Source organism: Mytilus edulis, chromosome 14 (assembly GCF_963676685.1).
Source record: "Mytilus edulis chromosome 14, xbMytEdul2.2, whole genome shotgun sequence".
In the NCBI taxonomy this organism is placed as follows: domain Eukaryota; kingdom Metazoa; phylum Mollusca; class Bivalvia; order Mytilida; family Mytilidae; genus Mytilus; species Mytilus edulis.
In genome coordinates, this window is record NC_092357.1 from 36,576,788 (window position 1) to 36,600,476 (window position 23,689).

General features: G+C 32.2%; 1 protein-coding gene across 1 annotated transcript in view; it reads right to left on the reverse strand.

Moving 5' to 3' along the window:
• The window catches only part of LOC139503232 (low-density lipoprotein receptor-related protein 2-like), a 126,002-nt gene that overhangs the window by 69,101 nt on the left and 33,212 nt on the right, over positions 1 to 23,689 (reverse strand). Inside the window, exons 12-27 of the mRNA XM_071292991.1 lie at positions 23,040 to 23,156; positions 22,349 to 22,570; positions 21,555 to 21,750; positions 20,547 to 20,723; positions 18,791 to 18,879; positions 18,069 to 18,209; positions 15,654 to 15,938; positions 15,248 to 15,361; positions 12,877 to 12,996; positions 12,111 to 12,347; positions 6,510 to 6,638; positions 5,446 to 5,571; positions 4,297 to 4,428; positions 3,153 to 3,272; positions 1,421 to 1,546; positions 821 to 1,029 (exon numbers count right to left, since the gene is read on the reverse strand). Coding sequence (XP_071149092.1) covers positions 821 to 1,029; positions 1,421 to 1,546; positions 3,153 to 3,272; positions 4,297 to 4,428; positions 5,446 to 5,571; positions 6,510 to 6,638; positions 12,111 to 12,347; positions 12,877 to 12,996; positions 15,248 to 15,361; positions 15,654 to 15,938; positions 18,069 to 18,209; positions 18,791 to 18,879; positions 20,547 to 20,723; positions 21,555 to 21,750; positions 22,349 to 22,570; positions 23,040 to 23,156 — 2,540 coding nt within the window. The remainder of the gene's footprint in view (positions 1 to 820; positions 1,030 to 1,420; positions 1,547 to 3,152; positions 3,273 to 4,296; positions 4,429 to 5,445; positions 5,572 to 6,509; positions 6,639 to 12,110; positions 12,348 to 12,876; positions 12,997 to 15,247; positions 15,362 to 15,653; positions 15,939 to 18,068; positions 18,210 to 18,790; positions 18,880 to 20,546; positions 20,724 to 21,554; positions 21,751 to 22,348; positions 22,571 to 23,039; positions 23,157 to 23,689) is intronic.

The window sequence follows — 23,689 nt, forward strand, 5'->3', positions numbered from 1 at the left end:
TAATGATTTCAATACTTCTAAAAAGAGATTTAAATGATCTGGTCCACAGCATGTTCTCTTTTCAATTTATTCCAACGTGAAATACCTAAAGAAGGAAATTATTTTTGCAGGTACCAATTTTTTTGGATTGAAGATAAATTATATCATCCTTGATACTATTTCAGGGTTTTGACAAAGTTAGTATACAATCCTATGAGAAATTTACACTTCATTGAGCATTCAAATGCATGGTTCATCCATTATCATGAAATCCATGAAAGAGGTGCTGTGACAATATGATGGGCTTAAAAAATATAAATATATATATATATATTTATATTTATGATTATACATTCTCAAAATGTTTATTAAATTGAATAAAATAAATACAGGGGAATATCTATTAAGAAAATCATGACCTTGTAAAAGGTTGTTCAATTGACCACTACGTTGGATATAACATATTTACATGCAGACCAGGTGGTGACATGTATAGCAAGAACAATTAGTTAAAACACTCGAAATATGTGTATTCTTCAAACATCAATTTCCAGGGTTGGTCAAAACATGTCAATTAGAGTCAACTTAATGATATTCATCCCTGTATCTTTTGATTTAAGACTATAATGGTCAAATTAATAGAAACCTTGACACTGTTTATATTCTGTATATATACTTATGTATTTGACTGTATAGAGGAGACCGTCCGTTATGGACACTGGTCCAGACCGGCTTTAATAAACTACTGTTCCAAATAACCATGTGTTGTGTCACAGTGCATGTATCAACGAATAATAATGAATCAAAGTATCCTTCCATTAGTACATGAAATAAGAATTACCTCAGTAAGATTTGAGCCATCTGTTTGAACTCTGTAAATTTTCTTCTGTGACGAATCCGAGAAATAAACTCTGTTGTCAGCGATGTGGACATCTAGCCCTGTCATTGATCTGACCCCTGGCATTGGCATGGAAATGTAATGTTGTAAGGAGGGATCACCTTTCACTAACTCGTTCTGACTGGTAACAACTAAATATGGTTTGGTCTCATCTGAAATTAATTTGAAATGATGATTAGAATAATTTATTTTTGTTTTTATAATAGACCATAATATTAAGGATGTACACAATTATTAACTTTTTTCCATATTAAAACAGATTTGTACTGTTTCCAATCCTATTATTTGATATTAAGTGCAGTCCAACCTACCCAGACATTATTTTCCTGGAAAAGCTCTGATCAACAGGTCCTTTTATTCTGTATTTTTGTCTTTCTTGAATAGCAACTGCCAAAAACATGCATGTATGAACATGATGAAGGAAACAAATTTGATAATGTGAGTTTTTAATTTTGAGAACATTTGCTGCCATAATTTTCGCAATAACAAACATTGCAAAAAGTTTCTGAATTTACAAAACACAGATTGAGTATAGTTACTTACTTCTGATAGCTAAACACTGTTTTCCTTTGACTAACTCATACCCTTCCTCACATATACATTTATATGAGCCTTTAGTGTTGATACAATGTTGACTACACAGTCCAGGAGGATCACATTCATTGGTGTCTACAAAATAGTAAATTTTAATTATAACCATACCTGTCAACTGACCCGGATTCTGCGGGTGTGACCCGAGATTTTCACAATTCTGAGGGATCACCCGGATCACCCGCCGGGTCATTGAAATAACCCGGAAATTCCGAAAATGACCCGATTTCACCCGTATTTCTTAGCCTTGAGATTGATTTTCATAAGTAATATTCCTTTGAAATACCGGCAAATTCGTAATTCTTCCATGAACATGCAGTTCATCTAGCTATGTAAACTGTCAAATTAAGTGACCCATTAAGTGCATGGCTTCACTTGACAGCTTTGGTGTCAAACACACTGTTGATTAACACCAATTACCTTAGCTTTAGGTTGTAAATAAATTGCCCTGTTGTTTTACAAAGATATTTCAACTAAGAGTTACTTCCCCTTATTTGTCACCATTCAAAATTATTCCTTATATTTACGTTTTATGGGTGAAAAAGATTAAATCATAATAATATAAAATTCAAATACATATTGAAAAATAACTTTTCATTATTTTTATACCTTTATACAATTTTTTTAAAAAAGTTGAAAATTATTTTTTACATTTATACTTCCTTTAACTGTATTACTATATTTTATCATACTCTAATTTCCTTCTCAATTGAGAGATGAATGTTCATACATGTAATACCTCTATATGGTATGTTTAAAGGCTACTTATCCAGTAGTCTCATTTTAAAATTACATTTTAAAAATAAATATTAGGTGATGACAAAGAGTAAAGGACATAAGATCGTGATACACAAGTTTATAAAAATCTTTAAAAGCGTAATGAAATAATAATAAATAAGATTTAAAATGATTTAACCAAGTGAACATGCATTGATGTTTTGGTATCTTTGATATACATTATAAGAAAATGTACCATAAATACTGAAATTCAGCTCGAAAAAGTTCGTACGCGTTATGACCTGAGATTTGATTCTTCAATGCAGGTCATGACCTGCATTTTCATCGTCACAGGTTGACAGGTATGTATAACAAAACATCTGGAGGCTGTTAAAGACTATGTCCCCATCGCCCAGAAAGGGTACTTTTTTTAACCCCCACCACTGACAGAAATAAAAATAAATTAGAATAACACTTCCTTTGCATTTTGTAATTTCGAAAACAACCACCCACATAAAATTTACAAAAAAAAATGCCTTCCTAAATTAGTTTTTTTTCTGGAACAGCCCTGAGATAACAGTTACCGTTTGCACAATACTGTGGATTCTTCTGCTCAAATACATGTAGTATGATTGATTGATTGATTGATTTTTTGCTTTAAGCCACATCAAGACAAAAAGGCTGTGACTTAAATAGTATGATTATGGAAAATAACATTATTTAGCTTAATATATATATGTGATACTGAAAATATAAATTTTAAAACCAATCCTGTGTCTCAAGTCTATTAGTTTTTTTAATTTGACATGTAATTTTTTTCTAGCGGTGAGCAAGGATGTGTGTTACTATATAATAATAATAATAAATTCTTTATTTAAAGAGGGTAAACTTAGTTAGTTACAATAAACTAATCTTCCCTGAGGCCCTATATATCAAATATAGTTCTATAAAAATTCTATATACATACCTATGCAGTCTTTAGTTCCATTTAATTGCAGCCCTTTAGGACAAATGCACTCAGCTCCTCTAGGAGTTTGAATACATTCAAATTGACAACCACCTAAGTTTACTAAGCATTCATCATTATCTGCAAAGAAATTTGAAATTTTATCAGCAATATAACTTTTAAAGGAAAAAATACAGGATTGTCTATCTTTTTTTTAATAATTTCAAAGATATGATTGCAATAGTGCTTGCACAATAAAAATTTCTACATATCATAACATTTTACTCACTATTCAGATGAACAAGTTTGAAATAATTTAGGTATTTTTTACATGCAAAATGTTGGCTGCTAATATATATATATATTTGTTTAGGGGCCAGCTGAGGGACGCCTCCGGGTGTGGGAATTTCTCCCTACATTGTAGACCTGTTGGTGACCCTCTGCTGTTGTTTTTTATTTGGTCGGGTTGTTGTCTCTTTGACACATTCCCCATTTCCATTCTCAATTTTATATATATGAAGTTGTTTCCCTTTCGCCATATAATGTTTGAGTTTTATGTTATGGATGTCATACATGTTTCAAATATCTAAATATGTATTCAAAGTATTCAAAATTATCTTAATATGTATTCAAAGTATTGAAAGTTATTTAAGGTGGTACCTAACACTTTAACTAAAATTAATTTGGATCATTTAATTTTCTTAAAATTTTGACAGTATTTACTTTGACCCTTTGACAAAAATAAAAAAATTTCAAAAAATTTGGACCAACCGTTTCATCAGAAAAATTACACTGGTTATATAGCAGTTTGACAAAAACTTATTTTGATCATTGAGAAGCTTAATATCCCCTTATGAACACAACGTCATTAAAACGTTCTGCTGATTTTACAGAGTTATCTCCCTGTAGTGTTAGGTACAACCTTAAAAGGATTTTATTGATATGTTAACTCTATAAATTCACCCTTGGAAGACATTTTCTACCAAAACTCATTCGCATAAAATTCTAATTAGAAATTGTATGTGTTTCTGTCTTAATACTAGTTTACAAACCCAAATACTCATATGATATCAAAATTAGAAGACTACTTTCAACCTGGCTCCATTCCCCCACAATTAACTCTGGAATAGTCCTCATCAAAACACTATAACAACAGCAGACTTACTACATAATGGACTTTCATCATTTCCTCCTGGACAGTCAGGTTGACCATCGCACACCTGGGTTTTATTTATACACTGTCTGTAATCCCCTGGACACTCCCACTGATCTCTTGGACAGTAAAAGGGGGGTGGTGCTGAAAATAAAAAACTTTTTTTAATTCACTTACATTTGAGTTGTTTTATATTAAATTGTTAACTAATGTTGGTGACTTAAACATTCTGTATGAGAAAAAAATATCCTGCATACCTGCATACATTTCTTCGTCCACTAGATGACAGTGTTCTAATAATATATATATTTTCACTAGATGACAGTGCTCTAATAATATATATATTTTTTGTCAAATTCTGCAGAAGGGTTATTTTGAATAAGTATAAAATGGTAACAAATATTTCCAAGCCAATAGTTTGTTCAAATCACAACATAGATGTGTAAAATGCAACAATAAATGCACATAAAAATTTATCAATTTACATTATTATCTGTTGGAAACAATTTTCAAGAATTTTGTTGGTATAGGGAAAACACTAATTTAAATGTTCACAAAATTGCAAATTTCCAGTATAACTAAATGTAGCAGATCAAATTTATTCGTTTATAGTGTATTAATGTATGTTTTTTGATTGAGTTAAGCCTGCTAATTGAAATTTTATCGTGTGTTTTTCTATGTTGTGATGTTATGCTATTGTTTCAAAAAAAGGGAGAAGGTTTGGATCCATTAAAACGTTTAATCCCACTGCAAATGTTTGCACCTGTCAGGAATCTGATGTACAGTAGTTGTCGTTTGTTTATGTAATTTATACCTGTTTCTCGTTTCTCGTTTGTTTATTTAATATAGATTAGACCGTTGGTTTTCCTGTTTGAATGGTTTTACACTAGTAATTTTGGGGCCCTTTATAGCTTGTTGTTCGGTGTGAGCCAAGGCTCTGTGTTGAAGTCCGTACATTGACCTATAATGGTTTACTTTTATAAATTGTTATTTGGATGGAGAGTTGTCTCATTGACACCACATCTTCTTATATCTACTTTTGAAAAACCTCAAAATCAAACATCCACGAAGTTTTCCTCAATCCATGAGATTTGTACCCATGAATAAAATAAATGAATCCACAGTATGCTGAAACTTAAATTCTACAGCAATAAAACTTACGGCAAGTTAAGGCTTTGTCTTCATCGCTGTTGTCACCGCAGTCATCATCACCATCACAAACCCACAACTTAGAAACACAACGACCATTCTCACAACGGAAACGATCAAAAGAACATGTGGGATTAGCTGTAACAAACAAATTCAAAAATATTAGAATACATAAACACATTCATATAAACACTCATATGTGTATATTAACAGGCAAACCACACTCATGTGTAAATATATTGTAAATAAACACATTCATATAAACACTCATATGTGTATATTAACAGGCAAACCACACTCATGTGGGCTCCCAAGTGGAAATTTTGTAAGAGCAATTTTGTCCACTATTTTAAAGAAAACAATTAATTTTACAATGGCTATGAGCTTTTTAAAGCACGATGAAACCAGAAAAAACACATTAGAATATATTTGAAGGCCCCCTTGAAGGTTTTGTAGGACTATAAGAACCATCTTTCACGTAAAACCCCCATGGGCATTTTGAAAAGTTGGCAGGTATGCATATAACTATAAATTCAACCAAAAATGCTGTGGACTTTATCAAGTCAACCAATCGTGATTTAAACTCCCTTAAAAAATTAAGTCTTAAACTAAACACACTCAACCAATCACGTATTGAACTATAATCCTAAGTGATGAATCTGATGTTCAGTAGTCATTTGTTGATATGGTTCATAAGTGTTTCTCGTTTCTTGTTTGTATATGTTTTTCCTGTTTGAATGGTTTTACACTAGTCATATAGTGGGCCCTTAATAGCTTGCTGTTCCGTGTAAGCCAGGGCTCTGTGTTGAAAACTGTACTTTGACCTATACTGGATTACTTTTACAAATTGTGACTTGGATTGAGAGTTGTCTAATTGGCACTCATTCCACATCTTCTTATATCTATCAAACAATCATGTTTGAACCATGTGATAAAAATATCATGCAGTTTAACAAAATCAGGTGTCAATCAGATCCAGTTTGACAAAATTGTGTCAATCAGATTTTTAACAATTGAAATGAAGTATTTGTAGGAGGTCTTAAGCATGACACACCCTCATTATAAACTAAACTTACGACAAGAGTTTGGTTCATCTGACCCATCTTCACAGTCTTCCTGTCCATCACATTTCCAGGTCTTAGGGACACACCCTCCTTTCTTACATCTAAACTCCTCCTTCAGACATGTCTCGTCACTTCTGGAAGCTAAAAAAAACCAGTTATTCTATTTTCTAACAGTTTATAGAAGATATTATATAAATAAACTCATCATAGATACTAGGATTGAAATTTTGTATTGGTGCCAGATGAATGTTTCGTTCACAAAAGACTCATCAGTACTAGTGTTGATTGATTCAATCAAAGAGCAGAATGCTCTGAGGGATACGATTGCCATATAGTTTTTATTGACACATGTATAGCAGTTTTGCCAAATTTTCATTAAGCAAATTGGTGAGATTTGGCCAAAATTGAAAAGATCAAAGAGGAAAAAATAGATCCAAGGATACTGCTGCAAAAAAAACATGAACATGCGTGAGTCTCACTGCCCGTCGTAACAGTAACGCATTTTTGGCAGCCCTGGCCTTGAAGGCATAAAATTTTGCTCAGTGCTTGGAGCACAAACATCATGCTCGAAAAACAATAAAGCTTTCATTGGTTGATTTTCGAGTATGAGTACAAAAAACTGACTCGAAAGTTTTCTGACCGCAAGTCCTGGTACAGCTGGATAGTATTATTTCAGTCAAAACTAATTCAACTGCACATGCAAATGCATAGGCGGATCCAAGGGGGGCCTGGTGGCCCCCCTTTCGTGGGAAAAAACTGGTTGGTTACATAGGGAATCATTGATGCATGACTGGAGCGGGCCCCCCCCCCCCTTAGGCAAAGTTCTGGATCCGCCACTGAAATGTAATAATCTGAATAGTCACTCAACTTTAAAAATAGCCAATCTCGTATACAAGTGTGTGAGCAATGTACTTATTGTGTTTTATTTGTGTACTATCAATTCCAAGTTTACTTTCCACAGCAGTCACTGAGAGCTCAGACTGAGAGTTAGTCCGAGATTACTCTGACGTCCAACGGCTGTTTTGCCAGACAAGCTTGGGCCGTGGCTGTTTTGCCAGACAAGCTGGGGCCGTCCCACGGCCCAAGCTTGTCTGGCAAAACAGCCGTTGGACGTCAGAGTAATCTCAGACTAACTGAGAGTGAGAGAAGGTATTTCACTTCGTATCTTATCACCGTTAATTCTAGGAGGAACCCCATTTCTGAGCTTTCGGGTCGATCCGGCCTAAGTTGATCCGTCCCACGTCGATCCGGCCCCAATAAAAATTATATTTATAAGGAATAAAAATAAAGATATATATTAATTGTAATTCATAAATGTTTATGATTTTTATTATAATGTAAAAGGTGTATGTTAAAAAAAATTTAAAAAGGCCTTTGAAAAATATTTTCTTTAGATGAGTTTAAAACAACTATGTTGATTATGTTTTTATTACAAGTTTTCAAAATTTTTGTATAATTATATTAAAATGTATATAACAAATAGTTACATTCACAACGGTACAAGCCGATCCCCAAGCTGATCGACTTGGGGCCGGATCGACGTGGGCCGGGTCGACTTGGGCCGGATCGACTTTGGGCCGGATTGACTTTGGACCGGATCGGTTTGGGGCCGGAACGACCTGATACCTATTTCTGAGGGGGGATAGGACCTTTATCGGGATTCCGGGATCGGTTGTTTTTAAGCTCGGGATTTCGGGATTGACCCTCTCAGGATCCGGGAATTCTTTATTTGAATTTCGGAACCTCGGGATTTTGTTATTTTAAGTCCGGGATTTCGGGATTTCGTGTTTTTAAGCCCGGGATTTCGGGATCAGGACCCCTCCTATCCCCCCTCATTTCTAAGTCTTTAAATATTAATTTCCTTTGGTCAGTGGGCATGACTCCTTTCAGTACACACTCCTCTGTTAAAATTGAGATCGCTCTTAATATAATACGACGTTTATCGACATCCAACGAGTTAATTTTTCTTGACGAGTCACATTGTATTTTGATTTTGACGGGAAATATTTCCGGAAGGGAGACAACTCGAAACGATAATATGGACCAGGAAGATTTCATTTCGGCTGAACAGCTGAAGGGGTGTTATAGGTAAAACTACATTGATTTTAATTTAAATGATGCATATGATTTTAAATTATGCAACAACAATATTAAACCCTCAATAGCAGACAGACATAGAAAGAATCCCATGAGTTTCAAATTAATTTATAAGCGGGGAATCCAGAGCAACCACTCAATCTGATACCCCTTGAAATCAAGAAAACTATACGCATGTGCATTAATACATAAACAAACCCGCGACTTGAGATTTAGAACAAGAACGTTTATTAAATGATATGATGAGTGGGTCTCCATTTCTTTATGAGAGTACAGTATCAGTTTCATAACGGTAAAATATAGAAAAACTCCACTTCAGTTCTTATATGACAGAAATAGAATTATCGGAATTCAGAGAACTCTCGCATTTATCAAAACTGAGGAATTCCCTCTGACGTGTTTCTAAATTTATAAAAACACTAAATATAAATACTGATTAATTCTGATTTTCCGTGTTGTTAAAAACATGCATATAAGTCAAGGGAAATATCAAACATGAAGGTTATGAGAAGAACATTACAGGAAAGTTGTTTATGCTCAATCCGTTTGCTTGTTTTTACCTTTTAAAGCAAAACAATCCTAAGAATCTGAGATGTTGCTGAAGTTTAGAATAAAATGGCTGACGTGAGGGAATGAGCCCTGAGTCAATGGTAAAAGTCTACAGATTGCTTGAAAGCAATCGTATCCCAAAAAATGATAAAAAGGCCAAATAAAGTATGGAGTTGAAGAGTATTGAGGACAAAAGGTTTCAATATGTTTTGCCAAATACAGCTCAGGTAATCTATTCCTGAGGTAGAATAATTAAACTTTCTTAATCTTCAGTTATAACAACCTTTTGGTCAAAGATATTGATAAATTTACAAGTTTCATAATACAACTTGTAGGGAAAGTATTTTTCATGTCTAAAACTACTTTTCAAATTGAAATATACAATTTAAAGAAAATACAGTTAACTCTCGTTGTCTCAAACTCGGTTGACTCAAAATTTCGGATGAGTCGAAGTATTCACGTGGTCCCGAACTTTATTCCATACAAAAGTATGTAATTCGACTCCTAATGAGTCGAAATTGGATGAGTCCAAATTTCGGTTGAGTCGAACTAAATTTACGGTCCAAGGTTAACAAAAGCATTCAAAATTCTTTTTTTATCTCGAACTAATACATATATGTCAAAACATGACCTCCGGGATTTAAATGGATTGAAGAGTTAATCTGACAATACACGTGTAATTCAATTTCCGGTCACTGACCACTGTATTGATTTATGACATGCTATTTCCATGAGTGTTTACCTAAGATTATCTTTTATAGATTTTTTATAAATAATTAGTGATACATTGTTAATGTTCATGAAAAAGTATTTAAATTGTTTACAAAACAATTAATTTGTGATTTACACTAATGAGCTTGGGTGTGTATAAAGTGAGGATTATGGCTTCCGTTAATGATCACCCAAAAACTACTCAAACGGCGTCTTTATCTTGTTATATATATTCTTTTGAAAAGAAAGAGTGAGATAAAACAAAATTAATAGAAATCAAAATTTTCTTAAATCTCTTGTATCCGAGAATAAACAATTTTGTCAGCTATTAGCGACCTGAATTACGAAACTGTCGATTGGAAATTACTCTCTTGGAAAAGCCATAGGATTTTTTTTTAATTGAAACAATTGAATAAGTAAAAATAAAAGTCATTATAATAATAAAAGACTGTGACATACAAATACATCGATCGGATACTAGAATACCGATCCCCTTGCCATATTCACCCAGATTTATTTTAGCTTTACCAAGCTAAGCAAGAGTTGTGTACCTTAGATTGTCAAACTTTCGGTGTTCGTTTGAGTCGAACTACGTGTATCTCGAAATATTTCTCTGGTCCGGCTGACTTCGACATAATGAGAGTCGACTGTATATCATTTGTTAACAAAGTGCAGAGAAACAACATAAAATACAATTGTCCAACAAAATGAAGGACCATTACTCATGAATTGCGAGACTCAAAATTGTATGTAATAGATTTCATAATGATAGTCTAGAAAGAAAATTGAGGATGAAAGATTAAAAATACGTTGAAAAATAAATTTTTTTTTTTCAAAATGCATTGACTTGAAAAATATTCAATGGGGTACAAAATATAAAAGAAAATTGAAGATCAAAATGACAGTATTCTTCAAGTAAGTTTTTAGTCATGATATTTAATCACTTGTTATCTCCCTTATTTAATATAACAAACTTTTTCTAAATGAGTTATTTTCCTTCATTTAATATATAAACAAACCCTCATTTAATAAAACAAACTTTTTTCTAAATGAGTTATCTCCCCTCATTAAATGTAACAAACTGTTTTCTATATGAGTTATCTCCAGGGTTTCCCCTGGGTCAATTATTTTTTTCGCCACCTCTTTCGCCAAAACAATATATTTTTCGCCACTTTATTATTTTTTTCGCCAAGTAACATAAATATATTTTTCCCGTTGTGCCCTTTTGTGCTAAGAAGTAATTTTTACAACAAAACAAAAGCTTTTATCTCATGAAATTGATCCCTCATTTCATGTGTAGTCATTAAATTGAAGGGTTACTCTCATTCGAGGGGTTGTTCCCAGCCTTTTGGATAGATTTTTTCATAACGACAGTTTTCTTTTCTTGACCATCGTAAATGAAAAAGTTGAGACGTACAACTATGCTTTAAACACGTACATGTGTCACTCAAACGACTTTATTAAAGTCAAAGGATAAAAGAAGTAAAGTTTTAAATCGGAGATTTTTCTTGCTTTTGAACAATTTTCGTCACAACAACAGCTTTCTTTACAAAACTATCTTTAAAGGGAGGGATGTCAAAAGTTTGCTTCAAACACGTGCGTCGCAAAGATGTAAATAAATTCTGTATGTGACATTTATAGCGGAAGCCATTTGACCATATCATTTTGTGAAACAATTCAATCAACACCTTTATTAATTAGTCCTTTGTTGTCGATAGCTATAAAATGCAATCAGCTGATTATTGATTTTCTGTCTAAATCTTAATGAGGTCAAGGTGAATTCCGAGTATTGTCTGATCGGGTAAAGTCCGAGAAACTCGAAAAAAAGTAAATAAACAAGATGGAGGAAAACAAATCGGTTTATATATTTCTTTCGCCAAATTCTTTCGCAAATGACGAATTTTTATCGCCACAATTATTATTTTTTCGCAAATTGCGAAAATGGCGACCGCCAGCGGAAACCCTGGTTATCTCCCTTCGTTATAATATAACAAACTTTTTCTAAATGTGTTATCTCCCATCATTAAATGTAACAAACTTTTTTCTATATGAGTTAATTCCCTTCATTATAATATAACAAACTTTTTCTAAATGAGTTATCTAACTTCATTATAATATAACAAACTTTTTTAAATGAGTTATCTCCCCTCATTTAATATAACAAACTTTTTTTCTCAAACGAGTTATCTCCCCTCATTTAACATAACAAACTTTTTCTAAATGAGTTATCTCCCCTAATTCAATACAAAAACTTACGACAATCCTCCTCATCACTGCCATCCTTACAATCTGGTGCCCTGTCACACTTATTCCTCTTTGGAATACATTGCCATGATGTCCTACACTTCCAGCTGTTTGAGGAACAGTTGAGAGCAGGACAATCTATTTCATCACTCCCATCAAAACAGTCATTGCTTCCATCACAGATTTTTTTTGCAGGAATACAGCGCTTGTCTAAACACTGGAAATATCCAATCGAACATTCATGTTTACCTGAAAATTAATTTGACATTGTCAAATCAAGAGAAATAGACTATCACAAAACTAAAGTACTATTTATAGTTTTCAGCGTTGCAAAAAAATAGATTTGAAATAAATCCACTAAATTGCAGTTATAGATACAAGCATAAATTTATGTACCAAGTCCCTTTTCTATTTCATTTGATAATGATCATATTATGTATAGGATATTAAGCCTTTCTTATGATAAAGCATCCCTGAAGAAATTTGTCACAATTAAATTTTAACCAATTATTTGCTGAGAACAGATTTTTCACTAGTGAGGAGAAATATATTTCTTACACAGCTCAAGAAATGTGAAAATAGCACAAAAAATTAGAGAATATTGTATTTCATATAATTGAGAAACAAAGGATGATTTAATACTATTATTAGCTTTGTTTTATTCACTTCAAATAAATAATCTTCTTGCACATATTCTTTTGGTCACCCTCACTATTGGTCAAATAAAAAATCTTTAATTGTTATCATCATCAATATCCAAATAAGGGAGATAACTCACCACAAAATTTTCCTTCGTCTGATGCATCCCCACAATCATTATCTGTGTCGCACATAAATTTCTTGTGAATACACAATGTGTTATTACACTGGAACTGTTCTCTATTACAAGTCTTCTGAGCTAGAAAAAAATAAAAGAAGATTATTTGTGTCTATTTGTTTTCTGTTCATTTTTTTTATATAAAATAATGCCGTTAGTTTTCTCGTTTGAATTGTTTTACATTGTCTTATCCGGGCCTTTCATAGCTGACTATGCCATATGGGCTTTTCTCATTGTTGAAGGTCGTACGGTAACCTATAGTTGTTAATGTCTGTGTCATTTTGGTCTCTTGTGGACAGTTGTCTCATTGTCAATCATACCACATCTTCTTTTTTTTATAGGACACCATTTCAGGCATGAACTGTGAAATGAGGAACAAAACTGTAAAGTTCACACAGGGGTGTGAAAATAGTTGTTGTGAGCACTTGTCCCCGGGCAAGTGAAACCTAAAATTTAACTTGTCCGGAAAAAAATGTACTTGCCCTGATGATCCCAATAAATATTGAAGTATTTCTTGTTAGCTAATATATGATTCTTACTTAGCACTGTTGTGCATCACAAACAAATGAAATTTATTTATTTATATGTGTAAAAAATTAGTAAAGTAGGAAATGGGTTCACATCAATGGGACAGAAACCTAACAGCAAACCAACCAATGAAATGACATGTAAAGGACAATTTTGCAGCAGTTTTTGAATAAAAATTGTAGCCAGTAGGTACATATACTAAATTTGAGGACAGTGATTGAAGAAATGTAAACTAAATAATAGATAAACTATTGATTTTGTGGTGTTTCTCTCAACTGACACACTTGTTTTTTTCTTGATTAATAATATTTATTAAAATATTTATCTTGATGGGCAATTAAAGCGTCCCTTCTATTTTCCACTTTGACAACAAATAATGTTGACCTTTCATCTATAAATAAGACAAAAAATTAATTTATTTTCCGAATTTCCATAGATAAGCCACGATGTCTGAAATTCTCGCTTCCGTTTTTTTTTTAGATACTCTGTGTCCTCCATTTGCATTTCGGGTCTCTACTCGACTCATGACTCTTTTTGTCTTGCTTGCCAACCTTTTTATTAAGTATTTATCAATCTGAATCTCGATACAAAATTTAAAGAAATGACACTTCCGGTAAATGATGGATAAAACCTAATCGACGATCCCGGGTCAATGGACAAAGCCAATGCAATGTTACGCGACTCGGGTTCGCATACTTATTTTTATTTATTTTGGTAATCGATCTATTTCCGGTATCATGTAATATTTATCGTCATGAACATTGATGTTTTACTTGCTGAACATTTGTTTCTTTTACATAAATTAAACATCTTTATACGTTTTGAAATTATTTTATGTTTTTGTTGGATTTGAACTTTGTCTAGTATTTTTTTTTACTTGTCCACGGGCAACCAAGACAAAAAAAATTACTTGTCCGGTTGTTCAAATGTACGAGTCGGGCGAGTCGGGCATAGCATTTCCACACCCCTGTCACATGATAATGAACATTTTTATTTAGTTTCATGTTGATGTGGCCACAGATTTATTGTAATGAACTACCTTAACAAAAAGCTTAAACCTGAGAATCAATTGATTTCCTACCATCAGATTTTCATTTTCAGTGAACCTTAAAATTTGGGCCAAAACAGTAATTAAACATATAAATGAAAAGATCCAACTAAATAAACAAAGTTTCTTGCTGATGTGATAACATCTTCATACTACCTTGACCAAAAAAAAATTGAACTTGAAATAAGTTGGATGAAGCATATGATGTAAAATAGTTCTATAAGCAGGGCATAAAAACTACAAATAAAATTTTAATTTACAAATCTTCTGAGCTGAAAAACTGCCCAGATTATTACTTTTAAATTATGATATCACAATTGGCTTTTCTTCATGAAACATTACATCATAATATCCTCTTTGAAAAGCAGATCAATTTTAATACACAACTGAATTTTGTATTCATGAGATCCACATTCTTTTTATACATACTAAGTGTATATATTTTAATGTATATACACTTAGTATGTATAAAAAGAATGTGGATCTCATGAATACAAAATTCAGTTGTGTATTAAAATTGATCTGCTTTTCATTATTTTAATGTATATATATATGACCCAACATCCATATTGCATTGGTTTCAAGACTTTTACCATAGACCACAACTATGTATGTACATCTATTGTGAGTACCATACTCATGGCAATAACTGCACATCTTTTTAATTCAATTTTACTTTAGTTTGATATCCACCACTTTATTATTTATGTCAATATAGTAAATGACATCATGACCTTTGTTACCATGGTTACTTACCACATTTAGTTTCGTCACTGAAGTCTCCACAATCATCATCGCCATCACACTGCCAGTTCTTGTTTATACAGCGGCTATTTTTACAATGAAATTCTTTTGATGAACAGGACTTTCCTGTATATTATAGAACAATTTAATTTATACTTTTACCGAATTCAGCCTTAGAAACAAAAATTTGTAATATCATATATATCCAAAATGTAATATCTACTGTCATAAATGGATATTAAGATAAACTTGACTTCTTATTTTTTTTTTTAGATAACTTACTCCTTTTTTTAAAATAGAATCATAGAAGAGGAGAGTTTTGTTTTTCCATATATTTATATAATGAAAGAATATTTTGCTTGATATTCATACAAATAGACCCACGTTTTTTTTGTTTTTTTATATTTTTACCACGTACCGTTTTCACAATTCTGTTCATCTGACATATCTATACAATCATTGTCTCCATCACAGCGAAAGGTTTTTGGTATACACTTCTCATTTTTACATTGGAAAAACTCCTTACGACATTCACTTCGTTTCTTTTCGTCAGGATTTATGACACAATCACGCTGGTTATCTGACATTTTCATACCAAAAGGACAGCCACAAACACGTCCTAGCTTTAGTATTCCGCTGGTATAAGGAACAGGGAAACAAAAATGTGAACAATCTCCATTTCTCAGAAGACATGGATGGTCATCTGAAAAAGAGAAATAACTTTCTCATTCATTCTCATTTCTATGTATTTATCAAAGTCACAAACTTAAGATGTATAGTGCATTGACATTCATATAGCTGGAAGTATTTTAATATTTTTTACATTTCGAAAAATTTTAATATTTTATGGATTTTTTGTCCATGAGAAAGCAGTTTGAAAAAAAAACTTTCAGTTTCCTTACAAAGACAAGCTGTTTTTAAGGGGTACAAAGTGAAGTGTGCATTTGCAAATAAAGTACTTAAGGCCACACCAATTTGATTAATAGTTCTTTGGACAAAAAGCTCCAAAAAATATGGGGCGAGCGAGCGAAATTTTTTTGATTGTAAAAAATTCTTGAAAATGAGTTTTGTTGAGGCGGGTGCTCTACAAGTGGAGCAAGCGGTATAATTTTTTTTAAATGTTCATTTTAGAAATTTATGTACATGTGAAAACTGGGAAACTTCAAAGAAAAAAGAGGAGAAACATGCTCTTACGTATATAATTTGATGTGTTTGTGCCTGTAGTACAGTCTATACCATACCAAACTTTTTGGTTTGCTTTGGTTTAGTATAATTTTGATTATTTTCGTCAAATAAGCTTTAACTGCGTGAATTTTTATTTAAATTCACACATGTGTATATATTAAGGAGGCAAAGCTGATAAAGTTTAGTGGGAGTAATTATGTTAGTTAGGTAAATAAATTGTATGGAATAAAATTAAGCTATGTAAAATTGAGAATGGAAATGGGGAATGTGCCAAAGAGACAACAACCCCACCATAGAGCAGACAATGTGTATATATATAAAAATTGCCCTTGAAAAATATTCAATATCTTTGATACAGTTGTTTTCATATATACTAGTGATTGTTTTTTGGCTGCTTGGCATCTAGTTGGAACTATTTCTTCATAACAGGATCAACATAATGAGCGACTAAGGTGAATATTTCAACAACATCTTGAGTAAAAGAGTTTTATTGCTATGCATGTAGATCTCAGTGTAATGAAACATTCCCTTAAAATACATTGTACATTAAGTCATTAATCCACATTCACATGCATTATTTTGATTTGGCAAAATACACTTTCCTTTTGCCCTGTAACCTGAAATGTATCTCAAACTGGAAGTTGTTGGACCAATAATACATGCCTTATTATTATTTGCAGGCCACCACCACTTCGGTCTTGAATATTGGAACTCTTAAACTGTCCATTACAAAAGAATTCTGAGTGCATGTCAATAGACTAACAAGGGATATGGGTTTTCAACAAAATTGGATTAATATGTCATTTTTTTTAAATCGTGTTAATTTAATATCAATTTCATCCAAGACAGATAGCTCTATCTATGTCTGTTGTAGTCCAAGATTACTCTGACTCAAACGGCTGTTTGCCTGACAAGCTGGGGCAGTTGGACAAAAACACCATATCTTGTCTGGCAAAACAGCCCTTGTAAATCAGATTAATCTCTGACTATGTCTGTTGAAACAATGATCGTAAATGACAATGATCAGTTCGAACGAGCACTATTGTGATCGTGGTTGTCTAACAAACGATTTTTTTATTTTGTCTTTTAGAACAGGTGAAATGAAATCCATTTCAAATAACTGTATGTTTAATAACTACTTGTCCTATGCAATGATCTGACACAACTCCTCCAACTTCATGTTGTCATCCCGATTTTTGACCTTTTATTAAAAAATCGATTTATCACACGTGCGTTTGAATCAATCGGAGCAATATATGCACAAGAAAAACGTCTATGAGAAAAAAAAATGTCAAGGATAAACTAATTTGGGAGCGGTATGCGGCTCAAAAATTTGCGGAAGCGGTAATATTTTTTTTTTTTTTTTATTGAAAAGTCGATGTCTCCAAAACAGGAGCGGGAAAATCCAAAGAACTATTAATCAAATTGGTGTGGCCTAAGCTGTAATGAAATAATGTAGTTTTTTTTATTAAAATTTAAAATTAAACCAGTATAATAAGTTTCTATAGCAATTAATCCAATAGGAAAATTTGCTCAGAGTAAAAACTCTCTTAGATTGGAGATAAAACAAAGGATAACACCTATGATAAATATGTGTAATTATGATATCAGGATCTGGAGAAAACATGTGATAAATATATTGAAGTACCTGGTTTTTTCTGCATATCTTGATCATACACCAATACATCCCTCAGATATGACACGCCTTTTCTTAAAGTGACATCACTTCCCCCTCGTCTGTTTACTCGTACAATAGACTCAAGCTTCCAGTCGGAGAAAAATATGAAATCTGTAAATAATGTCAAATCAAAATACTAAGTACAACAAATGTCAGGTCAATAAATTTTAGAAATTTTGTGACATTATTCATAAGAAAAAAGATACTTTTAATATAAACACCTTATAGAATAATTCCAATTATTTTTTTAATTAATGAGTACCCATGGAGTAGCCTGTCCTCATTGTTTAATGCAGAGTACCTACATCTTTTATATAGATCTTATCTAAGTCTTTTTTACAATGTTGATTTATAGAAGATATAAAACAAAAATTCAAGATGTACTTTTCTTAAAAAAAATTTTTTAAGAAAAATACAAGTTATAAAGAGTCCTTATATTTCTCTAGTGGTACAAAGAGTCCTTTTATTTCTCTAGTGGTACAAAGAGTTGATTTTTTTTTCTACCATTGAAAGGTATAAAATGTATTTCCCCCAATGTATTTACTGCACCACAACAAAAAACATTTGAAATAATGGACCAAGTCCTTTTTTCGCAAATGCTAATTAGAACAATCCACATAAAACAATGGTCAGTTTTAATAATGTCCAGGGACTTGAAATGTGATTTAATTCATATATTATTCAATACTAACCCTTATATGCAGCAATACCAAATGGATGAGCAACATGAATTCCTTCTAAAGTTTTAACATTTTCTCCGTCTAAATCACAGTGCTGAATCCTGAAAGGTACAAGAAAATGTCATGTTTGTTTTACTTACCCTTGCTGAGCACTTGATATCACCCCTGGTTTTTAATGGGGTTCATGTGACTTTGACCTTTTTTTTTGCTGTGTTTTGTGTACTGTTGTTTGACTTCTCATCAATTTATTTGTTTTTTTTTGCCATGGTGTTGTTAGTTTGTTTTTTTGCCATGGTGCTGTTAGTTTGTTTTTTTTGCCATGGTGTTGTTAGTTTGTTTTTTTGCCATGGTGTTGTTAGTTTGTTTTTTTGCCATGGTGTTGTTAGTTTGTTTTTTTACCATGGTGTTGTTAGTTTTTTTTTTTTTTTTGCCATGGTGTTGTTAGTTTGTTTTTTACCATGGTGTTGTTAGTTTGTTTTTTTACCATGGTGTTGTTAGTTTGTTTTTTTTGCCATGGTGTTGTTAGTTTGTTTTTTTGCCATGGTGTTGTTAGTTTGTTTTTTTTTGCCATGGTGTTGTTAGTTTGTTTTTTTGCCATGGTGTTGTTAGTTTGTTTTTTTGCCATGGTGTTGTTAGTTTGTTTTTTTGCCATGGTGTTGTTAGTTTGTTTTTTTACCATGGTGTTGTTAGTTTGTTTTTTTTGCCATGGTGTTGTTAGTTTGTTTTTTTGCCATGGTGTTGTTAGTTTGTTTTTTTACCATGGTGTTGTTAGTTTGTTTTTTTTTGCCATGGTGTTGTTAGTTTGTTTTTTTACCATGGTGTTGTTAGTTTGGTTTTTTTTGCCATGGTGTTGTTAGTTTGTTTTTTTGCCATGGTGTTGTTAGTTTGTTTTTTTACCATGGTGTTGTTAGTTTTTTTTTTTTTTGCCATGGTGTTGTTAGTTTGTTTTTTTTACCATGGTGTTGTTAGTTTGTTTTTTTTACCATGGTGTTGTTAGTTTGTTTTTTTTTTGCCATGGTGTTGTTAGTTTTTTTTTTTTTTTTACCATGGTGTTGTTAGTTTGTTTTTTTGCCATGGTGTTGTTAGTTTGTTTTTTTACCATGGTGTTGTTAGTTTTTTTTTTTTTGCCATGGTGTTGTTAGTTTTTTTTTTTACCATGGTGTTGTTAGTTTGGTTTTTTTGCCATGGTGTTGTTAGTTTGTTTTTTTGCCATGGTGTTGTTAGTTTGTTTTTTTACCATGGTGTTGTTAGTTTGTTTTTTTTGCCATGGTGTTGTTAGTTTGTTTTTTTACCATGGTGTTGTTAGTTTGTTTTTTTTTGCCATGGTGTTGTTAGTTTGTTTTTTTTTGCCATGGTGTTGTTAGTTTGTTTTTTTTGCCATGGTGTTGTTAGTTTGTTTTTTTGCCATGGTGTTGTTAGTTTGTTTTTTTGCCATGGTGTTGTTAGTTTGTTTTTTTTACCATGGTGTTGTTAGTTTGTTTTTTTACCATGGTGTTGTTAGTTTGTTTTTTTGCCATGGTGTTGTTAGTTTGTTTTTCAAGTGATGAGTTTGAATATTTGTTTGGTATCTTTTTTCACTCTTTTACCTGTAAAAGTAAGAATCAACCCAGTTTAATTTGCATTTATCAGTACAAATATCTAGACTCATCTATTAGATCTAATTTTACTTTTCCATGAATTATCTGTTTAAGTAAGCATCTACCCAGTACAATTTGTCAGTACTTCTATCTAGACTTAGTCGATTAGGCCAAATTAGTCCAAGACTTACCTGTCAAAGTAAGCATCTACCCAGTACAATCTGTCAGTACTTATGTCCAGACTTAGACCATTAGGCCATCCCAGCTCATACTGTCTGATTTTTGTCATGTTAGTTCCATCTCCAAAAGATCTAGCAATATATGGACTCTGCATGGAGTTTTTCATCCAATCAGAATAAAACAACCAACTGAAAATAAATGTTCATACTTCAATAAAATTTCAAGTTCTTATAAATATTATTTAGAATTTATGACATAAGGTTTGGTTGGGGTCTATTACCAACCCTTTTTCTAGCTAAAAATTAAAAACATAAAATAAGGATGTATTATGTTACATATTTGTTTTTCGTTCATTTTTTTTTTTTTTTTTTACATAAATAAGGCCGTTAGTTTTCTCGTTTGAATTGTTTTACATTGTCATATTGGGGCCTTTTATAGCTCACTATGCGGTATGGGCTTTGCTCATTGTTGAAGGCCGTACAGTGACCTATAGTTGTTAATGTCTGTGTCATTTTGGTCTTTTGTGGATAGGTGTCTCATTGGCAATCATACTACATCTCCTTTTTATATAACTGTTATAATGAATCATAACTAAATCTCAGACTAGATAGGAAATATATCTAAACAAAAACAGTCAATTTCCATTGTTTTTTTAGGGCTGGAAACAAATAGTGAACACATCAACAGAAAAGATGTCCAATGCTTTACAATAAAGGATCATAAAGCCTGACAAAAATAGTCATACCTAACTTTCTTTCATATCTTGAAACCCTTTTTATCTTGAAACAAAGGACTAATCATTAGGGATAAACAAGGCTGTTTTCAAAACCTACTACTTTGAAATATAAAATTAAAGCACAAAAAAATGTGTTAAACAAAATGCGATATTATCTAGGCTCCTTTAAAAGCAATTGAAATTTTGAAATTTTATATCAAAGAAAAATCTAAAAAAAAAAAAAAAAAATTGAAAATTCGTACCTGCGTAAATTTAAACATTCGAAATTAATAGATGAACTTACCCTTTGAGAGGATGAACAACTACAGATCTAGGTTTACCAACACCTGATATTAGAATCCTTCTATCTTTTGGCTGGTCCAGATTCAGAACGGAAACCAGTCCAAGAAAGAAATCAGTATAGTACAGGTTCCTAGAAACCCAGTCCACACACAATCCTTCCACTGATCTAACTTCTTTTACAGTTAATGGGGTGGGATCTGAAACAGAGAAATAAATATTGTAAATTCAGAAAATATTGTGAGGTTTTTGATAATGTGAATAATGCAACTATTTGAATCCCAATAATTGAAACTCGCTCTCTTTATATGATACATATATTCTTTATGAAGCTTTTTGATACTGTACAATAATGAACTTCAAAATTAGTTTGTCAAACTCATAATTAATATGCTTAGATCAATAATTTCTAAATTAACAGTACTATAAACTTATTCATTTTCACAGATTCTCTTTCATAGTTTGACCATTTCTAGCGTACTTTGTTGATATATTCATACATAAGAAAATCCTAGTATCAAAAGTACTGGTTCCCTTAATACTATAAAAGACATATGTACCTTTAATGCATGGATGATTTTAATCTATTTTCATTCCAAGATTCCATGCTATGAATCTATCTATAACAATACAAAGACACATTGTGGATACCTTTTGTAAGTGTGAATTTATTTGGTTTTGCCTAATTCGGCACACAAGCAAATAGAAAATGTCTACTTAGCTTATAATATCATTTTATTTCATGGTTTACCTTTTTCCAATGAAATACATGAAAGTTTGTATCTAAAGAAAAATTACCTTCAGACCCATCAACCTTTGCTTTCATAATGGCATAATTTCTGATATCAGAGAAGTACACAGTCTGGTCCTCAGCTAAATAATCTAGGGCGACATAGTTAACTCCCCTTCTTCCACTGTTCTTAGCAAACATTTGGTACATGGCATCACTTGCCTCAGACTCATTAATAGGAACAGCTCGAACTGAATACTTGGCAGCATATAGCAGAAACTTGTCTATTTCTGAAATTAAAAATATCCATTTACAACGTTGTACTTCTGAAATTACATGCCTGGGGAACTAGAAAACACTATTACCTTACACCCCCTACAATTCAATTTCAATTGAAAATATATTGCATTATTATATAACTGGTCCTATGTTATCAAAACTCACAGCCTAAGGTGCCTTGAAAACCTCCAATATAATCAAATCTGTAAAAGACCTTAAAATATACTCAGTGAATCTTGAATCTTGGAGATGTTCCAGAATTAAAGGCATTAGGGATAAGAGGCACTTTCTTCACACCCTGGCCAGTGGCTACCCATAAAATAAACCTTTTTGTTTAACATATAATAAGAACAAAATTCTACATATGCAACCACCCATTTCTAATTAATTTGAGTGCCTTTTATCCTTCTGTGTCATTTGGTCTCTTGTGGAGAGTTATCTCATAGCCAATTATACCACATCATCTTATTTAATACTTACTAGTACAATTGATTCCATTATCCTGTAGTCTGTATCCAGTATTACAAGCACATGAATGTCCCAAATGAGTAAGTAAGCAAAAGTGTTCACACTTAGCATCCTCACAGGAATTAAGTCCTAAATAGAAAATAAATATTCAGTCAAACCTCCATATAAGGCAGTCAAAGGGACCTGACATAACTATTTAACTTAATTGAATCAAAGCTAAGTCATTCTAGGTTATGAGTTAAATTATGTTTCCTTGTTATATATTTTGTGTCTTGGACTTGTCTAATCACACGTCTCCACTCATGCCTATAGATATGTTTTTAATAAACGGAACTAAATGTGTGCTATTGCTCACATTACCCTCAACCAATACTACCGATTCAAATTTACAATAAATAGGAAAAATTATTTTTGTCAATGATATTTAAAACATATAAATTTTTTAGGCATGCGATTTTTTTTTTCTGTTTCCATCTGACATGGTAAGCCTTTTTTTAACTGATTTTTGAAGTATGTTCTTGTGTTGTACTGTTAAACCACTGTCCCAGGTTAGAGGAGGGTTGAGCACTCACAAACATGTTCAACCAACCATATTCTTTATTTGTCTAGAAGTCAGTAGCTTGTAGTTCAGTGGTTGTAGTTGGTTTATGTATGCGTCTATC